We start from the raw sequence: 21,217 nt of genomic DNA on the forward strand, positions 1-21,217 counted from the left end.
CTGTGATTTCGTGCAGAAAGGATGTGGTTATGACTGTGGGGATCTTTGAAGGAGAGCTCTGCCGAAAGGTAAAGCCCTTATTGCAAAGTCCTTTTATCTGACCCAGCACATGAAGACTCTTCTTACATGAAGCGGATCATACACAGTTGCCCTGCCCATCTTGCAGACCTGAGTTAGGTGCCCCCTGACATCCAATCTCTGCTCACCTCATCCCACCTCCTGGGTTCCTATCCTTAACTGGCTTATGTGAAGGGTGGGCAGGCTCTGCTTCTGCACACCTCCCCCCTACTCCCAGCTCTAACGTCCATGGTGTTTGTTCATTGGAACTTCAGAAGAGAGAGGTAAAAACAAAACAGATTCTAAGTATTTGACTATGCAAAATACTTTAGGTCCATGATAGGATCTGGTTGGAAGCAGGAAAGTACCCAACTTTGGTCTAAGAGTTTTCATTTTATTTTATGTGACTTATTTAAGCTTTTATTAGAATTTTTATTAAATTCCAGTGAGATAACATACAGTGCTATATTAGTTTCAGGTCTAGAATGTTGTGACTCAACACTTCCATACATCACCTGGTGCTCATCCTGACGGATGCACTCCTTCATTCCCATCTGTTTCTCCCATCCCCCTACCACCTCCCCTCTGGTGGTCATCAGTGTGTTCTCTGTAGTTCAGAGTCTGTTTCTGGATTTGTCTCTCTTTTCTTTTTTTTCCCTTTGCTTATTTGTTTCTTAAATTCTACATGTGAATGAAATCGTATGATATTTGTTTATTTCACTTGGCATAATACTCTCTAGTTCCATCCATGTCATTGCAAATGGCAAGATTTCATTCTTTTTTATGGCTAATATTCCATTCTGTATACATTTCTTTATCCATTCATCTGCCAATGGACATCTGGGCTCTCTCCATAGTTTAGCTATTGTTGATAATGCTTCTATAAGCATCAGGGTGCATGTACCCCTTCAAATTCGTATTTTTGTATCCTTTGGGTAAATACCCAGTAGGACAATTGCTGGATCGAGGGTAGCTCTATTTTTAACTTTCTGAGGAACCTCCAGACTGTTTTCCAGAGTGGCTGCACCAGTTTGTATTCCTGCCAACAGTGTAAGAGGGTTCTCCTTTGTCTACATCCTCTCCAATATTTGTTGTTTCCTGTCTTGTTAATTTTAGCCGATCTGACAGGTGTGAGGTGGGATCTCATTGTGGTTTTGATTTGCATTTCCCTGATGATGAGTGATAATGAGCTTTTCATGTGTCTACTGAGCATCTGGATGTCTTTCCTAGAAAAATGTTTCTTCATGTTTTCTGCCCATTTTTTATTGGATTGTTCATTTTGGGGGTATTGAGTTTTATAAATTCTTTATATATTTTGTACACCGACCCTTCATCAGTTGTTTGCAAATATCTTCTCCTATTCCATAGGTTACCTTTTAGTTTTGTTGATTGTTTAATTCTCTGTGTAGAAGTTTTTAATTTTGATGAAGTCCCAATAGTTATTTTTGCTTTTATTTTCCTTGCCTCAGGAAATATATCTAATAAGAAGTTGCTACAGCTGATGTCAAAAAGGTTACTGCCTGTGTTCTCCACTAGGACCTTGATGGTTTCCTGTCTCATAGTTAGATCTTTCATTCATTTTGAATTTATTTTTGTGTATGTTGTAAGAAAGTGGTCCAGTTTCATTCTTTGCATGTGGATGTCCAGTTTTCCCAATACCGTTGGTTGAAGAGATTTTTTTCATTGGATATTCTTTCCTGCTTTGTCACAGGTTAGTTGACACACAGTTGTGGATTCATTTCTGGGTTTTCTACTCTATTCTATCGATCCGTGTCCATTTTTGTGCCAGTACCATTCTGGTTTGGTGATCACAGCTTTATAATATAACTTGAAGTCCAGAATTATGACACCTCCAGCTCTGCTGTTTTTTTCAAGGTCAGTTTTGAGTCTTTTGTGCTTCCATTTGTTTGTTCCAGTTCTGTAAAAACTGCTGTTGATATTTGGGTAGGGATTGCATTAATGTAGATTCCTTTGGGTAGTGTAGACATTTTAACATTATTTGTTCTTCTAATCCATGCGCATGGAATGTCTTTCCATTTCTTTTTGTCTTCAATTTCTTTTATCAGTGTTTTATAGTTTTCAGAGTAAGGTCTTTCACTTTCTTGGTTAGGTAGATTCCTAGGTATCTTATTGCTTTTGGTGCTATTGAAAATGGTATGGGTTCCTTAATTTCTCTTTCTGCTCCTTCATTATTGGTTTATAGAAATTCAACACATTTCAATACACTGATTTTTTTTATCTTGCAACCTTACTGAATTCATTTATCAGTTCTAGCAGTTTTTTGGTGGAGTTTTGGGTTTTCTATATATATAGCACCATGTTGTCTGCAAATAGCAGTAGTTTGACTTATTCCTTACTGATCTGAATAAATTTTATTTCTTTTTGTTGTGTGATTGCTGAGGCTAGGACTTCCAGTACTATGTTAAATGACAGTGGTAAGGGGCACCTAGGTGACTCAGTCAGTTAAGCATCCGACTCTTGATTTTGGCTCAGGTCATGATTTCAAAGTCATGAGATCAAGCCCCTCATCAGGCTCCACACTCAACAGGGAGTCTGCTCAAGATTCTCTCTCTCTCTTCTTCTGCCCCTCTCCTCCAAAAATAAGTAAATAAAATATTTAATAAAAAATCAGTGGTGAGAGTAGACATCCCTGTCATGTTTCTGACCATAAAGAAAAAGCTCTCAGTTTTTCCCCATTGGCTCTTTTGTAGCCTCTGCCTTTATGATGTTGAGGTATGTTCCATCTATCTCTACTTCCTTGAGGGTTTTTATCATGAATGATGTTATACTTTGTCAATGCCTTTTCTGCATCTATTAGAATGATCATATGGATCTTATCCTTTCTTTTATTAATGTGATATATCACATTGATTGATTTAAGAATACTGATCCACCCTTGCAGCCCAGGAATAAATCCCACTTGATCATGGTGAATAATTTTTTAAATATATTGTGGATTCAGTTTGCTAGTATTGTATTGAGAATTTTTGCATCTATGTTCATCAAGGATATTGACCTGTAGCTTTCTTTTTTTAGTGGGGTCTTTATCTGGTTTGGTATTAGGATAATGCTAGCTTCATAGAATGAATTTGGAAGTTTTCTTTCCTTTTCCATTTTTTAGAACAGTTTGTGAAGAAGGTATTAAGTCTTCTTTAAATATTTGAGAGAATTCACCTGTGAAGCCATCAGGCCCTGGACTTTTGTTTGTTGGGAGTTTTTTGATTATTGATTCAATTTCTTTGTTGGTTATAAATCTGTTCAATTTTCCTATTTCTTCCTGTTTCAGTTTTGATAGTTTATATGTTTCTAGGAGTTTATCCGTTTCTTCCAGGTTGTCCAATTTGTTGGCCCGTAGCTTTGCATAATATTCTCTTACAGTTGTTTGTATTTCTGTGGTTTCAGATTTTTTCTCTCCTCTCTCATTTGTGATTTTATTTATTTGGGTCCTTTGTATTTTTGGTAAGTCTGGATAGCAGTTTATTAATTGTATTAATTTTTTCAAAGAACCTGCTCCCAGTTTCATTGATCTGTTCTTTTTTTTTTTTTTTTTTTTTTTTTTAGTTTCTATATTATGTATTTCTTCTCTAATCTTCATTATTTCCCTCCTTCTGCTGGCTTCAGACTTCTTGCTGTTCTTTCTGCAGCTCCCATAGGTATAAGGTTAGGGTATGTATTTGAGATTTTTCGTGCTTCATGAGGAAGGCCTGTATTGCTATATACTGCCCTCTTAGGACTGCCTTTGCTGCATCCCAAAAGTTTTAGACCACTGTGTATTCATTTTCATTTGTTTCTGTGTAGTCTTTTATTTCTTCTTTGATTTTCTGATCAACGCATTCTTTCCTTAGTAGCATGTTGTTTAACGTCCCTGTATTTGTAGTCCTTCAAATTTTTTTCTTGTGGTTGACTTCAAGTTTCTTCATGTTGTGGTCTGATAATATGCAGGGTATGATGTCAGTCTTTTTGTACTCGTTGAGGGCTGGTTTGTGACCCAGTATGTGATCTATTCTGGAGGATGTCCCATCTGCACTTGAGAAGAATGTGTATTCTGCTTTAAGATGAAATGCTCTCAGTGTGTGTGTTAAGTTTATCTTGTCCCGTGTGTCATTCAAAGCGTTTGTTTCTTCGTTGATTTTTTTGCTTAGATGACCTGTACATTACTGGGAATGGAGGTTAAAGCTCTTACTCTTACTGTATTATTATCAGTGAGTTTCTTTATGTTTGTTTTGAATTGTTTTATATATTCAGGTGCTCCCAATTTGGGGGCATAAATATTTATAATTGTTATGTCTTCTTGTCAGGTTGTCCCCTTGATGATTATATAGTGCCTTTCTTCATCTCTTGTTACAGTCTTTGTTTTAAAATCTATTTGTCCAATATAAATAGTGCTACCTTGGCTTTCTTTTGCATGCTAGATGGTTCTCCATCCTCTCACTTTCAATCTGCAGATGTCTTTATGTCTAAAATGAGTCCCTTGTAGGCAGCATGTAGATGAATCTTATTTTTTCATCCATTTGATTGGAGTGTTTCGGGACACCTGGGTATCTCAGTAGTTGAGTGTCTGCCTTTGGGACAGGTTATGATCCTGAGGTCCTGGGATGGAGTCCCGCATCAGATTCCACAGGGGGGGCCTGCTTCTCCCTCTGCCCATGACTCTGCCTCTGTGTGTGTGTGTCTTTCATGAATAAATAAATAAAATCTTTTAAAAAATGCTTGGAGCATTTATTCCATTTACATTCAAAGTAATTACTGATAAATATGTATTTAGTGCCATTTTATTTGTTTTGTGGTTATTTCTGGAGGTTTTCTCTGATCTTTTCAGCACATAGCAGTCTGTATTAGGTTTGAACCCATTCTTTTGTCCTCTCCTCCCCACATTTTAGATACATGTGACTGTATTTTATATCCTTTTTTTGTGAGTTTCTTGACTGATTATTTATAAAAAACATTCATTTTTACTGCTTTTGTGTTTGCTGTCTTTATACCTTCACTTTTAGTATCTCCTTTTCACTCAAAGAGTCCCTTTCAATATTTCTTGAAGGGCTGGTTTAGTAATCACAAACACCTTTAGTTTTTGTTTGTCTGGAAAATTCTTCAACTCTCCTTATATTCTGAATCATAGCTTTACAGGAATATCACCCATTTCCAATAGCCATTTCTATGGCATAAAAGAAATTTATATATAAGCATGTGTGATCTTCTTCTACCTGACTGATATCTTCTCCAATTTGGCACTGAGAAAACAGTATTACTGGAGAACATATCTATTTCATGAAATGGAAAATTTATTTTTTGGAAATGAATGCCAAACAAATGTAGATCCTGCTGATTCAGGCCACTGAGAGCCCTGGTAGCATTGCCCACATTATCATGTGGTGTCCTGACATGTCACTTCCAGTCCAATGATTAAACCACTAAGCCAGCTATTTTTCTTTCAGAGCTTCCTTTCTGAAACCCTGTTGGTATTTATTAAGCCCCTAATATCTGCTGGGCAGATTCCCCCATGTCTTTCTTTAAAATAAAGTGGCTGTAATCACAGTGCTGACATACAGGAAGATAGGTATTAAGAAACTCACCTCCCATTGTGAGTTTTCAGAGAATGAGATTGAAAGATGCATGTATAAGCATGTGTGTGGGAGCGGGAAGACATTTATATTATGATTATTCAGTTAATTTCCTAAAGATTGCTCACAGCCTGACTCTCACTGGGGAATTATCCACTCTCCCATTATTTCAGTTCTCCATTCATCGTCTGGTTTTTGGGCTAAGCTACTATTCACCAGCAAAGCATGCACCTCCAGCAAGGCAGAAGCGAGGCTTAGCAGCTAACACAAGAGACTTGATGAGAGGTTTTTAATCCTCTGTAAATGTAAGATTGAGGAGGGAGAGGGGCTCTGATTTTAATGAGGCCTGATTCCACCCCAAGAAAATCACAATGCACCTTTCCAACTAGGCTTTTGTGAGTGTCTATTAAGAAAAAGTCAGTAATCTGGATAAGACAGATTCATTAAAAAGTTGGTCTGGGGGATTAACTCAAATGTTAAAGACTCATTTTGGTATTAAGGGAAGGTATTAGGCACTTCTAAAATTAAATTTCTGAGGTTATTGGGAGGATTAAGTGAGTAACACATGTAGACACTAGCACTGACCCTGGCACATAGTAGATGCTCAAATAGAGTAACTTTTCAGTAATTGTAGGAACTTAAATGGTAATCAAAAAATACCTGCTGACAAAGTTGTGATTATTAACAAATGATCATTTAAACCTCAATGGTACTCTGAGCAGCAAAAGAAAGCAGAGAGCTGCTCAAAGGGAATTTCCTTTTTAAAGACCAAAGGCCCCAACACTGCACTGAAACTCCAGCTTTCGGCAAAGCATAGACAATCCTCTCACCAATGAAGGTCCTCTGCCAAATGTACTGCAACACACTGTTCAGGCACTAAAGAATAAAACAACCTTGACCACAGCTTGGAAGTTCAGAAAAGGCTGTTTTTAGCCACTCCATAGTGAACCCTGTCCCCGCAAACTCCATAACCCTCATAGCCCTGTTTTAGCAGAGCCTCACATGTATGACATCTTCTTGTCACATGAAGCCATGTATTGGTTAGAAATTATGTTCAGTAGATAATAAGAGAGACCCAAAAGTAGCTGTGGCTGAAACACTTAAGGGTCTGTTTTTCTATATATTAACATATCTGAAGTTTAACAGACTTAACAGCTGACAAGGTGAGCTCATGGTCGCTAAGCCCCAAGATCCTTCTAACATTTTGCTCTGCTGTTAATACGTAGATGCCTCTCTCATGGTTGCCCTAAGACTCAAGGTGGCCAGTGACATCTGGTCACTACATCCTGTTCTAAACAGGAAGAAGGAGGAAATGGGAGGAAAAACCAAAGGAGACAAATGTTCTGTCAGTAAAGTACATGGTCATACTCAAAACTCACAAGGCCAGAGCCTCAAGTTATAGATCGAGAATTCAATTGACAGTGTGTGACTTATTTCCCTTAGTCATTCATCACATCCTTCTTCGGTCCTCAAGCTACATCAGGGTGTGACACAAATGTGCCAAGGTAAGAGAAGTCTCTGGACATGCTTGTTTCAGGGAGAGTCTCCATGAACTCCCAAGGTGAGACCAGTTCTAGTGAATGATGTGCCATGAGAAAACTATGGAAGAGCTCCCCCCACTGAGGATGGGTGTTGGTGTGGGGTCAGATTGGTTCAGGCTCTAGGAGTGAGAGCCCATGTCAATGCAGTAGTAACTCATAGGGAAGCAGCCACAGAGAAATACAGGGTGAAATCCAAAAGGGAGCTCTACCACGCTAATGCCACCACACATTTCATGATGTGCTGCTTAAACTTACCAACAAGGGCTTCTTCCCTATACATCCATTTGGTTTTACTCCTTCCTTTCCTCTTCCAGGCAGGCCCAAATGATCCAACTAGTCTCTCTTTCTTTACATTACTTCCATTACCTTTGGCTAATTTCTCCCTACAGATATTCTCTCTTGCTGAGCAACAGCAGAGCAGAGGCTACACTAGGGAGTTCCTGGAGACTAGGGGTGCCAGAGACTCCATCATCCTTGGAGACAGTCAGTGTTTTCTGAATTTTGTATAAAATGACATGCAGATCTACAGGCCCCAGCCCCTTTCCATCCTTAAGTCACTCTTTCTATGCAGACAGACTGGAGACATAATTAATGCAAAGCAGAACACGTTCCCTCCTTCCTGGATGCCCCAAGTATACTGAAAATTGATCTGTTTATTTAAAGACTTTGTAGAGAAATAAGTAATAAGTAATAGAAATAAGATGGGTAGAGTTTAAAATCTTCTTTTTTAATCTTAAATTGTTTAAAGTGCATTACCAAACTACCACTTTCAATCTACATATATTGGGCATGATTATGTATCAGACTCTGTACTAGGACCTTACCACTCAAGAGAGAGCACAGAGTTTGCTGCCTGAGAATGTGGGCAGGAGTAACAGAGTGTTCACCTCAACTCTCACAGCGATCATCAGGCAATCTGGATTACCTTTCTGTTTTGGTTTAATCATCTTCACAAGAGAAGCAGAAATAGCATCTCTTCATAGGGCTGTGGGAATGGGTGAGAAAACTGTGAGACACCCATCACACAATAAATAGTTCACACTGGGTGCTGTCCATGCCCTCCATAAGGCCTACAGCAGAGAGGATGTGTATAGGGAAATAATTAAGAGCCATCCAAGTACGATAGGTGACCTGAGAGAAGACTAGATGGAAATTGGGCCAAAGAAAAAACTAAATGGCCAACGCTAGTCAAGATGTCCAGAACATACTCTTAGAGGAAGTGATGACTGCCCTTCATCTTGAGAAGGGAGCAGGAGTTTCCCAGGCAGGAAGCAGAAGGGTAGCATGGCTTCCAGGCAGAGACAGCAGTGAAGCAAAGGCATTGGTGTATGAAATAACCTGCATACATGGGGAAGACCTCACATGGTTCAGCGTGATAGCAGTGTGGATAAAATGGAGATGTGGCCCAAGGATAAGCAGGGTGTAGATGATGGAGACCTATACCTTTCTAGGGAGACCAGCATGAATTTATATAAAAAGAGGGATATCTTTAAGTAGCCTAAATAAGGGAGTAACCCAGTAAGGTTTGTAAAATATTCCTCTAGCATCAGTGTGCCTGGAGCAAAGGGGGATAAAATGGGAGGTCGGCTAAACCAGGGAGGCCAGAAAGCAGTGGGAAACATCAGAAAAGTACTCAAAGAAAATAACTCTCAACCAAGAATCCTACATTCAGCTAAACTATCTTAAAAATTGAGACCAAATAAGACATTACCAGATAGACAATATCTGAGAGAATCTGTTGCTAGCACACTTGCCTTACAAGAAATACAAAATAAAGTTATTCAGAATGAAGGCAAGTGGCCCTGGACAGTAATTTGAATCCACATAAATAAAAACCAAAGAGCTCCAGTAAATGAAATTATGTAATCATGAAAGATAGTATAAGGATGTATTGCCTCTCTTTCCTTCTCTTAACTAACTTTAAAATTAACTGTTTAAAATATATATTTATGTATGTAAAATTGTATTGTTTGGCCTATAACATTCAGAAACATAGTATATTTACCAATAACAGCACAGAAGAGCAGGGTGTGAGGAAAAGGAAAAATGTATTAAGCTAGGGAAATGATATCAAACAGTAACTCAAATTCACAGGAACAACAAAAGAAAATAGAAATGATACATAAGAAGGTTAATGTATTAAAATCAATAAATGTATACTTTCCTTTCTTCTCTCAGCTTTTTAAGAAGACATTAAATTGTATAAAATAGTAATTAGAACAATGTATGTTGGGGGTTTGTAACACATACAGATGTAATATATACAACAACCATCAAAGGGAGGGCAAAGATATAGACTTTACAAGAGTAATGTTTCTGAATATCACTGGAATTAAGTTGTTATAAATCTGAAGCAGATTATGGAAGGTTAGGGTATCTGATAAACTCTAGCAACCACTAAGGAAATAACTTTTTTAAATATAGTGAAAAAATCATGGAAGGTTAAAATGGTACATTTGAAATTTTTCACTAATGCAAAAGAAAGCATTAAGGAGCAAAAAGGAACCAAAAAGACATGAGACATGTAAAAAACAAAAAAGTAAAGTGACAGGTATAGATCTAATTATATCAAGAACATTAAAAGTGAATGGATTAAACAATATAATCAAACAGCAGATAAGAATGGACTGGATAAGAAAAAAAGGAAGACCTAACTTTATGCTGTCAATGTGAGACATGTTTTATATTCAAAGATACAGATAGATTGAAAGCAAAAGGATGGGAAAAATATCTATTGTGCAAATACCAACCATAAGAAAGCCACAGTGGCTATGTTAATATTTAGCCAATATCAGGCAAAATAGACTTTAAAAAAGAAGGGGGGGGACACAGAAAGGGTTACTAGGGATTCAGAGGGACATTTTTTAGTGATAAAAGGGTCAATCTATCAAGAAGATAAAACAACCCAGCAACACCCCCGAAAATGCATGAAGCAAAACAACAACAAAAACCTGACAAAAATTAAGGAAGAAAACAAAAAACAACTGAATAATAATATTTGAAAACCTCAATACTTCACTTTTAGTAGTGAATAGAGTAACTACACAACAAGACCTATTAGGAACAGGAGCCATGAACAGCACTGTAAACTAATGACACCTAACAGGTGTCTCTAGAATACCTCACACAAAGGCAGAATGCACATTCTCCTCAAGTACTTATAGAACACAGTACAGAATAGGTGACATGTTAGGCCACCACACATGTCTCAGTAAATTAAAAACAATTGAAAAAATACAAAATATCTTTTCTGATCACAATGATATAAAGCTAGAAATTAATACGAGAGGGAAAACTGGAAAATGCACAAACATGTGGAAATCAGCATACTCTAAAACAACCAATGTGTCAAGGAGAAACTCACAAAAGAAATTTGAAAATACTTAAAGATGAATGAAGACAAGGACACAGTATTTAAGAACATGGATGCAGCGCAAGCAGTACCAAAGGGAAATCTATAGCTCTCAACGCACATTAAAAAAGATCTCAAGTCAATAACTTGCCCTTCCACCTAAGACACTGTATAAAAAGAGCAAATGAAACCTAAAGCAAGTAGAAAGAAGGAAACAAAGATTATGGTGGAGATAAATGAAATAGAAAATATTAGAAGCAATTTGAGAAAATCAACAAAACTAAGTTTGGTCCTTTGAAAAGATCGACAAAACTGACAGATTTCTCAGTGGATTGACCTAGTTAAAAAGAGAAGGCTCAAATTATTAAAATCAGAAATGAAAAAGGGAACATTACTAGCAATCTTACAGACATTAAATGGATGATAAAGGAACACTATGAATAATTGTATGCCAGTAAATTTCATAACTGAGCTGAAATGACAAATTCCAAGGGAGACAAAAGTGATAAAGCTGAGTCAAGAAGAAATAGCCTGAATCAATCTATAAACAAGTAAAGAGATTTAATTCATAATCAAAAAAAATTATGCACGAAGAAAACCCCAGGCCCACATGCTTCAGTAGTGAATTCTACCAAAACATTTAAAGAGCAATTAATGCCAATTTATCACATAATAATCTAAAAAATAGAGGAGTAGGGGCCATTCCCCAACTCATTGTGTGAGGGCAGCATTACCCAGACCAGCATCACAAGAAAATAAAACTTCAAAGCAATATCTTTTGTGAATATGGATGCGAAAATCCTCCAAAAATGCTAACAAATCAAATCCAGCAGGATATAAAAAGAATTGCACACCATGACCAAGTAATATTTCTCCCAGGCATACAAGGTTGGTTTGACTTCTGAAAATCAATTAATGTAATACACAGTATCAACAGAATAAAAACCAAAAGCCATATGATAATCTCAATAAACACAGAAAAAGCATTTGACAAAATCCAACACTGTTACAAAATAAAAACTACTAAATAAACTAGAAACAGAAGGACACTTTCTCAACCTGATGAAAGGTATCTACAAAAACCCACAGCTGATCTCATACTTGGTAGTGAAAGCCTGGATGCCTTCCCCCTAAATTCAGGAACAAGACAAAAATTTTCACTCTCAGGATGCCTGGGTGCTCCGGATGCTCAACAGTTGAGCATCTGCCTTTGGCTCAGGTTGTGATCCTGGAGTCCTGGGATCGAGTCCCACATTGGGCTCCCTGCCTAGAGCCTACTTCTCCCTCTACCTATGTCTCTGCATCTCTCTCTCTCTCTCTGTGTCTCTCATGAATAAATAAGTAAAATCTTTAAAAATAAAAAAATAAAAAAATAAATGTCACCTCCTCTGAGACACCTTTAAAAAAAAGTTCACTCTCACCACTTCTATTCAACATAATATTGAAAGTTCCAGCTAGAGCAATTAAGCAAGAATGAATAAGACAAAAGGCAGTCAGGCTGGAAAGGAAGTAAATCTATTCCTATGTCACGTGATCTTTTGTAAGGAAAGGCCTAAGGAATCCTCTAAAAAATTTGTTAGAACTAATAAGATTAAGATCAGCAAATATGCAGAGTGTGAGTTCAATATGCAAAAATCAGTTATATCTCCATATACTTCAACGAATAATCCAAAAATGAAGAAAACAATTCCACTTCTAATAGTGTCAAGGAGAAAAATAATATTTAGAAATAAATTTAACAGAAGTGGAAAACTTATAGCCTGAAAACTACAAAACACTACTGAAAGAAATTAAACAATCTAAATGGAAATATATCTCATGTCCATGGATTGGAAGCCTTAATATATTTTTTAAGATTTTATTTATTTATTTGAGAGAGAGCAAGAAAAAGCACAAGCAGTTGGGAGGAGCAGAGGGAGAGGGAGAAGCAGACTCCTGGCTGAGCAGGGAGCCCTATGCAAGACTCAATCCCAGGACCTGGAGATCATGACCTGAGCTGAAGGCAGATGCTTCACCAACTGAGCCAACCAGGCGCCCCAAGCCTTAATATTTTTTGAATGACAATACTCCCCACAGTTAACCTATAGGACTCAACACAACCTCTATCAGAATACAACTGGTTTCTTTGTAGAAATTGACAAGCTAATCTTAAAATTCATATGGAAATTTACAGGATCCAAAATATCTTAAAAAAAGAAGAACAAAGTTGGAGGACTCAGACCTACCAATTTTAAAACTCACTATGAAGCAAGAGTAATCAAGACAGGATAATATGAACATGAGAATACACATATAGATCAATGGAATAAAATAAACCTGTATATCTAGGCTCAGCCGATTTCTGAGAGATGCCAAGGCCGTTCAATGGGGAAGTGATACAATGACAAAGTACAGCACAAATGAAGGAATAAACAGGAGTTCCACTTAGTGCATGGGGAGTTTGCTATGTTGCTATGTTGGTGAAATCCAAGAATGGAAATGTCCAGAAGAGAGTTCTCTATTCAGGTGGTAGGCTCAGAGAATTCTGAGCAATACAAATTTGCATTTTGTCACACAATCAGGTGGTAACTGAGGCCATCGACGTCTTTCACATTGTTACATGGTCTTGTTTCAAAATCCTCTAGGCAGGGTTCCTAACCTGCATCTGGGATGGCACATGGCAGCTTCTCATTCTCCCCCACCCCTATCCCTGACCTCTCTCCTTCTCTGGTGTAGATCACAAAGGCCCCATCCTCCCTGAAAGCCATGTAATTCCTGGCTGGAAGTGGATTATGAATAAGGGACCTCCAGGTTTCCATTTCACTAGAAAGGTCTCCTTGAATAAACTTTCTGAAAACATGTATTTTAGATACCTTACCAGTAAATTCCTCCTTTTGCCATCCTTTCTCACATTTTCCTTCAGCCTCCTTTCACAGACACAACTTTCTATTCAGTACTTCAAAGGAGGCAGGATGGGGTCAGTTTTGCCAGTGATTTGTGATAGAAACCCTCATAATCGACACACCAGAAATTCCTAATAAATCTAAATTCAGAGCATAAGATTAAACAACATGCAGGCACTTTACCAAAATAGTGCCCTAGCCCTTAGATGACCAAGGTGGAGAGTAAGATAATAAATCTGAAAAAAACACCTCACATCTATGGCACCATGACAGTGCCAGTAAAGTTTAACTGCCAGTAATGATTTCTATAATATCTATTCTCATTAATCAATATTCAATGATGAAAGAGAAGCCCATAAAGGAATTAAACATAGTTACAGATGGGTTGTTTTTACTTGGTATTTAGGATTCACAAACAAGATGTCAATCATGAGAAAATGCAAGCAAATGAAATCACTTTTCAGCAAGTCCCTAGTAGGTAGTAGGTGCACAATAAAATGCATTTCTTTCCTTAACATTCTAATCCAGCTAGTATTTTTTGATGTTTTATTATGTGTTAGGAATCCTGCTGAGTATATCCTCATATTCTGTCATCCTCCCATATGCCTTCTCAACAATCTTGAGAAGAAGAATTCCTATCTCCATGAAACAGTTAAAAACATTGCATCTCCGAGAGCTTAGATCATTAGTTCAGGTCACTCAGCTAACGAGTGATCCTTCTGAGGCTGCACTTCACACCTTCCGAGTCCAGATGTGGAGGCCCTCACCATTCAGCACACATAGAGTTCTTCATTATTTTCACCATGAATTTGCTATTGACCAAAATACCCCACTCATGATTCTCACCCTGTCTTTTAACTTCCTTTTCTATTATCCTCCACAAAATCTGCAACAGAACAGTTGACATTCTCAATCCTAATCCCTTCTTGGCTGCATTCTCTGGACTCCCTGCACATTGTCCAGCCCTTCTCTCTCCACATCCTCTCAGCTTTACCTCTACTACAGAATGTTATCCAGGGGAGGTGTGTTTGAAGATTAGGTAAAGAGTAAACTCCTTGATGACTTAGGAGCTCAGATCGAATCACGAAGTTTACTCAAGCTCCTACTGGTCAGTTAATGGTTCTCGGTGCCCTGGATGTGTACATGTGCCAGGCTTGTGAGTGCATGTGTGCGTGCATGTGTGTGTATAAGTTGTCTCTCACGCTCATGAGCACTGTTTTCCAGATAAAGAAATCAGAGCTCAGAGTGCTTTCCCCGATCACAGAGCCAGGAGGTAACAGAGTCAGCTCAAACCCAGGGCCATCTGATTGTACAGTGTGCTTTTTGCTCTACAGCAGAAATCCTCAAATACCTGTCCACAAGCCAAGGCCTAGACTATCACAAAGCTTCCACCAATCCACAGCAAAATAAGAACAGAACAATATTATAAATATAGGGGGGTATATTCTGGGTCAGTATAAAGACATATTATTGGCAAGAACCATCTTTTATGCTGAGATTGTGTCCTTTCTGCCTTTTTGGTGATAAAGTTTATTTTCTTTGTGAAATGATAATGAAAATAAGTGATAATTTTTTTGATGGTTTGGTGGTAATGTTCTTACTTGGTACCATGAAAAATAGGTAACTCCATGGTAACTTTGTAGGTCCCATGTACGTAGTGCCTACCAAACAAGTCCAAATGAAATATTTCTATGTTATCATCTAATGCCAAAATGGTGATTTGTGTTTCAGACTGATACTTTGAAATAGATTTTGTTAGGAAGCAGTTACAGGACAAGAAAAGGGCAGAGAGGAAGCTAGCCAACAGGGCAAGGATCTGTTAAATACATAAGTGTTAGAAGAGGTGGAGAAAAGAAACAGTGATTTCATAATTTCCCTGAGGATTTTGCCCAAGTTTTTATAAATGTGATTGAGAACTAAAATTCCCAGCTAGATGTTACTTCTCTAAAATTTCTCCCTAAAATTTTTTTAAGGATTTTATTTGTTTTAGAGATAGCATGGGTGCATGGGGGGGAGAGCCAGGGGGAGAGACTCTCCAGCAGGCTCCCCGCTAAGCAGGGGCCCCGATGCACTGTGGAGTCCATCTCATGATCCTGAGATCATGACCCAAGCTGAAATCGAGAGTCAGCCACTTGACCAACTGAGCCACCCAGGCACCCCATGAAACATATTTTATATATAATAGTATGACCTCCATTATCCTCTGAACAGGTATATATCATATTTTGGTGTCCCCCCCCCCGCCCACCTTAGTGAAATAAGCAGACAGATAAAAGAAAAAAAATCTTTCTTCCATATCTTTCTATTGGATTAATAGTCACTATTCTCTCTTTTAAATGCACTCTTGTATTTAAACTGTTTCTCTGTTCTCAAGAATAAAAAGATATTTCCTCTGTCCTTTGATTCCTTCCAGTCTTCCCCATCCAATTTAAACAGAATACAGGAGATCCTACTTTAATAGTCTCCCTCCAGATAGTCTTTGTTCTGTCATCTGCTCGGAACTGAGAACATATTTTGCCATAAAACAATATAAATGGTGATTATGTTCTTAAAATCCCTCCTAAATGTTTGCTTAACATGCTCAAAGGTAAGGCGCAGTCTTAGTTTAGAAAGCTCAGCTTTGGATCTTCGGTTCCGTGCAGACAGAAGAGAGCAGAGACGTGAAAGTGAGGCCACCTTTCTCCCTGAGCAGCGGGCAGCACAAGACAAAGGCTGGGGTCCAGGCCTGGCTGTCCAATGCCCTGCCTGAGCTCTCGGCACCTGCAAGCAGCCTCGGTGTCACTCTGCCCTCTCATCTGCATCCCACCCACCAATATTGAAGGATCCTCTTCCTCACTCCCTCTGCCAGAGCCTCCGTTCGCTGTGTACAGCTGTCTTGGAGACCTGAGAGAAGAAAACAGCCTCATGATCAAAGATAAATATGTAAACAATTTTTAATATAGGACTCCAGATTTCAGGCTTTGGAAAGAAGTGAATGAAACATATCTGGAAAAAAAATAAGAAACAAGTCTGGGTCACCGGGGAGCCAATGTGCCCAGGCTACTCCTTTTTCTGTCCAGTTTGTCCCTGACTGCACTCCTGAGCCGTTGCAGTCACTGGGATGACACAGGTGCCCTGTCCCCACCACTGTCTTGGCCCTTCTGTGGACAAGGAAACACAGGAAGTGATCTCCATCTGTGTCTGCGCTACAGTGACCTGCACTGCAGTTTTCCCCTGAGCCCCTGCAAGGTTCACTGACCCTCCTGCCAAGGGCATCAGGGACAGTCAGCATACAGTCCCATCAACACTCCCCCGAGCAGCTCAACCCACTAGTCACGCTGGCCTGAATACTTGCTGCCCCGTGTCCGGTCCTGCTTGCTCAGCGTCGAGGGACACCAGTCCCCAGGCTGCACGGTCATGGTCATGGCCATAGGAGAGGCATACATCAGAAGGTGGGTGTCATCTGTGGCTGCAGGAAACAGCTCGGAGCCCCAGGCACCAGCAGAAACTGTCTGAGCTTTTGGTGGGAAAAGAGTGGGGTGTCCCCCCAGAAATGTCCCTGACGAGGGCACTGTGCAGATGAAGAAGGAACTTGGTCATGCTTGAGACCAAGTCTGCCCAAGTGCCTACGTGCCGAGCTCACAGCCATCATGCTGATTCATATGAGCCAGTCCTCTGTTCAAGGGGCAGCGCGGATCGCAAAGAGCTGTACAAGACATTCCTCGGGGTTATCATCACACAGTGGTTGCTGATCCAGAAAAAGAAACCTGATCTACTATTTGGTCAGTTATATAATCCTTCTGGGAAACAAAAGCATGTTTTAATTCAATTCATCTAATGTAAAAGGCAGACGCTCAGTCATCAGAGACTTTCTTGCTACTTATCTATTGACTATTCACATGTGTGTTTATTCATTCATTGTGCATTTTTGTCCAATCCCTCCTCTACAGATGCATAGCAAGGGGCCCCTGAATAAGAGCCCTTGTGAAGGGCTTCCAATGGATTCTTGCGTAATCCAAGCCCAGAAATTCTTTACCTAGGAGGCAGGTGGGGGATAATTGCAACAGTAAATAAAACAGTAAAAATATGTGTAGAGCTCCTTTTGAAAGGCAACATATCTTTTTTAATTATAGGAACATGTTGCTATAATATAGAGAATAATTCTAAGACTAATTCTAAGAATATGTATGTTCACAGACTATGTAGAGCAAATGAGCAGTCTTAGAATCTCAGGAACTTGAGAGAGAAGTGATAACTCTGTGTGCATGTATGTATGAGTGTGTGTGTGTGTGTGTGTGTGTGTGGTGCATGTGTGTGGCACAGAGAGGTAGAGAGACACACAGATATGCATCTAAAGTAAGTCATAAGTAAGCCCTGGCTAATGATGCCTGACAAGCGCATTGTCACCTACAATTAATAAAAACCTCTTATTAACATTATTTATGAAATAATACTTCTTCCAGCTATGATGAGCGAAAAAGGAAAATGGAGAAAGACTACCCGAAGAACACTGAAGAGGAGTTTTCGGGAGTTAATGGCCAGATAGATGCTGCAGTGGAACTAAATGGTGAGCATCTCCACCCAAAACTTCCTTTGTGGAAAAACCGTAACAAGACATCTGGGCTCTGCTTTCACATGACAGAAAGCAGGTTTCCAAATGGGGGTCCTCGGTCCTGAGTCCCTTATAAATGTAGCTAACCAGAGTGAGTCTAGAAAGAATGTAAAACTGTCTGCCATCCATCAAGACTCTCTCTCTGTGAATAGAAAGTCTTAAGAAGTAGAGTGTGAGTCCCTAAGCCAGGTACGTCTTCAAGCCCACCCAGTCAACACTGCCTCTCTGCCCTTGAGAATGCACACACTGTCACACTGTCCACCTCCTAGAGCCTGTTCCCCACCCCATCACCTGATCCTGAACTATGATGCATCGTGGGGAAGGTTGAAGCACACAGGGTAGGATAAATGTAACCAAATCTTGGAGACCAGTCAACGCATCCTTCCTGAGCCTAGAGCACAGAGCTGGACTCTGTTCAGAAGTTCACAGATGATTCCAGACACATTCTCTGTGCTTGCAGAATGGCCACTAACCCTGGGAAAAGCCCCCTTCAGCAGAGATTACATTACTAGTCACCTTGACTATCTCTAATGTGGTACGGAGTGGTGCAACAGGCCTCACAGCCACAGCGAAAGGCAAGCTGAGAAAGGAAAGATGAAAGCCAGTATCCACAGTGGAGATGGCACGGCAGGACTTCAGCGAGTTTGGGGGACAGGCTAGAGGTTTGGCTAGGGAGGAAGGACTTCCTGGAGGAGGGCAGAGGCACAAACATTCCCAGGCAAGTCCCCCTGGAAGAAAGGTGAGCAGTGACGGAGAAGCCAGGGGTGCCAGGTCATAAGGGTCTTGCCAGAGCCATGCACAGGACTGCAGCTACGCCTGAGGCCACCTACAAATCCTCCATTTGCGGATCTGCAAGCCATTTCCAATAACAACATTTTCCACTTTGTCTCTTGTAGGCTACATTTACTTCTTTTCAGGACCCAAAGCATACAAGTATGACACGGAGAAGGAAGATGTAGTCAGTGTGCTGAAATCTAGCTCCTGGATCGGCTGCTAAACAGAAGGGTCTCGTGTTTTCTGAGCAGTGAACACAACCGCAAGCAGCGGGTCCCGGGACCACAAGGACTAACGCAGAATGTAGGATAGGGCTTCTTCCCATGGCCTTGATCCTAAGGGGAACATAGAACTCATAAAAAATTATTATGCTTTTAAATTTTTATATGGTTGCAGATTCATAATTTTAATCTAAATGGGCAATTTCTATGTGGTCAGCATCACATAAAATCAGAATCAACACAATACTCTCTTCCATGAGACACCCACTGCTTTTTTTCCTTACCTAATATACGGAAGCAAATTGATAAATTTCGTTCTTATTGCCAAGAAGAGGCCTATTTGGTTTCTGATATCTATTCCTAATATCTATTATAATTCTTTTTCATAGGAAATGTTATTAGCATACAAATTATAATCACTCCTTGCAAGCAGTGGCTTTCATGGCCTTTACATTCATTGTGATGACTGTAAATTTGTCCATCTTTACCTTGAACACATCACAAAATACTGTGTAAGTCTTGTTTCTCGTTGATGGCAGTTTAACTGTGCTCACTGGTCTTTGAAGCAGCTCATAGCAGGCAAATCCACTCAAATGACTTTTCACACTAGGCAAGAGATGGACACTCTGCAACAGGAAACTTTTAACAAAAGCCAATTAAAAAAAATGTTATATAAGAACAGTTCCTCATTTCTCTCTTTCAATTAATATTTACTAGCTTCAATCCCACTTTATTTGGCAACAAACTCTATGTAGCTAGGGGAAACTCAAAACCCAAGATAGTATCCTGAGCATGCAGACCCAGAAGACTGTAACTTGCTCCATTTCCTGCTTCCTGACAATAAAATACTGCGGGCAAACCGCCTTCAACCTGGCAAAGTGAGTCTCTTCAGAGCACTTTTGCATTTAGGGGAGTCTCTCTATTTAGTTTTTCTGACTTCATGCTGAGCCTTTTCTCTTTCTTATCTACTCCTCAGTATGGAAACCACAGCTGTTTGTCATTCTTATGACTTTTTAATCTTACCCTCTAGAATGTAAGGATCTAAAGGTTAAGTGAATCTAAAATTAGATGATAAATACCTATAGCATACTTCATAGGCCATAGTGTTCAACACACATTAGCTGTTCCTGCCACCATCATGATTGAACCCCTGTCATGGCGTGAAAATGGCGGGGCCATTCCTGGAGGTCTCTGTAGGCCTTCCACTTGGTTTCTGTCACCGAAAGTGACTATTTATAGCCCACCAGATGTTAAATCTTTGACCATTGAAGACAAACTCCAGCATGCCTGCTTTCTAATGTCAACTTAATTTTTGAGGAAGAAAAGTCACTTTTGCAAACAGTCAGCAGAAGAGAAGTGCTTAATGGCAACAAGCAAGGAGGAAAAGCAGCCTGGTGCTTCCTCAAAGTTTAAAGACAGAGTTAGTGTCTGAGCGAGCAGCTCCACTCTCAGGTGAGCGCCCGTAAGACGGATGCCACGCGCTGCAGCGTGGATGAAGCCTGCAAACAGCACCTTAACACATCCGACACGGAAGGCCACGTATTCTATGACTCTGTTTATATGAAATGTTCAGAATCAGAAAATCCATAGAAACAGAAAGCTGATGCGTGCCTGCCAGGGGCTGGAGGAGGGGCCGGGAATGACCGCTAAGGGGGGGAGCGGGTTTCTTTGTGGGCTGATGACAATTGTCTCCAAGTGACAATGGCGAGGGTTGCACAACTCTGTGAATATACTAAAAGCCATTGAACTGTACATTTTAAGTGGATAAATTGTATGTGACTACATCCCAATAAACCTGTTGTCTTAATAATAAGCAAGGAGATGCAGGCGGCCTGATGATCTCTGCAGGGTGCACAGGCTGGCCAGCTGGGTGGGAGCAGGGAGGCCTACACAGCAGTGAAGCACTATCCCCAAGACACCTGGTGCTGAACACCACCAGCCAGAAGGGCCCAATGCAGTGTAGACACTTCACTAACTAGACGAATGTTACTGAAAGCAAAATAGCATGTGCTTTGAGGTCTGACTGGCTTCAACCCCCAGATCTGTTATTTTTAGCTGTGTGATGTTGGTCAGTTCCTTAATCTCTGTTTTGGTTTCCTCCTTTGTAAAATTAGAATAGGAATAGTTCTTATGTCCTAGAGATATTTAGAGGCTTAAGTATATAAGTCAAAATATACAAAGCCCTTTAGATAGTCCTTGGTGCCCGATAGGGACTCTGTACTTGTTGTTTTGAAGCAA

The 21,217-nt window shown here is 39.7% G+C and overlaps 1 protein-coding gene across 1 annotated transcript in view; it reads left to right on the forward strand.

Moving 5' to 3' along the window:
- The window catches only part of MMP20 (matrix metallopeptidase 20), a 48,854-nt gene extending 28,065 nt beyond the window's left edge, over window positions 1–20,789 (forward strand). Inside the window, exons 9-10 of the mRNA XM_026006704.2 lie at window positions 17,836–17,939; window positions 18,881–20,789. Coding sequence (XP_025862489.1) covers window positions 17,836–17,939; window positions 18,881–18,981 — 205 coding nt within the window. The 3' untranslated portion in view covers window positions 18,982–20,789. The remainder of the gene's footprint in view (window positions 1–17,835; window positions 17,940–18,880) is intronic.
- Window positions 20,790–21,217: the final 428 nt, after the last annotated feature.

The sequence above is a fragment of the Vulpes vulpes genome, chromosome 12, assembly GCF_048418805.1.
Source record: "Vulpes vulpes isolate BD-2025 chromosome 12, VulVul3, whole genome shotgun sequence".
Lineage (NCBI taxonomy): Eukaryota > Metazoa > Chordata > Mammalia > Carnivora > Canidae > Vulpes > Vulpes vulpes.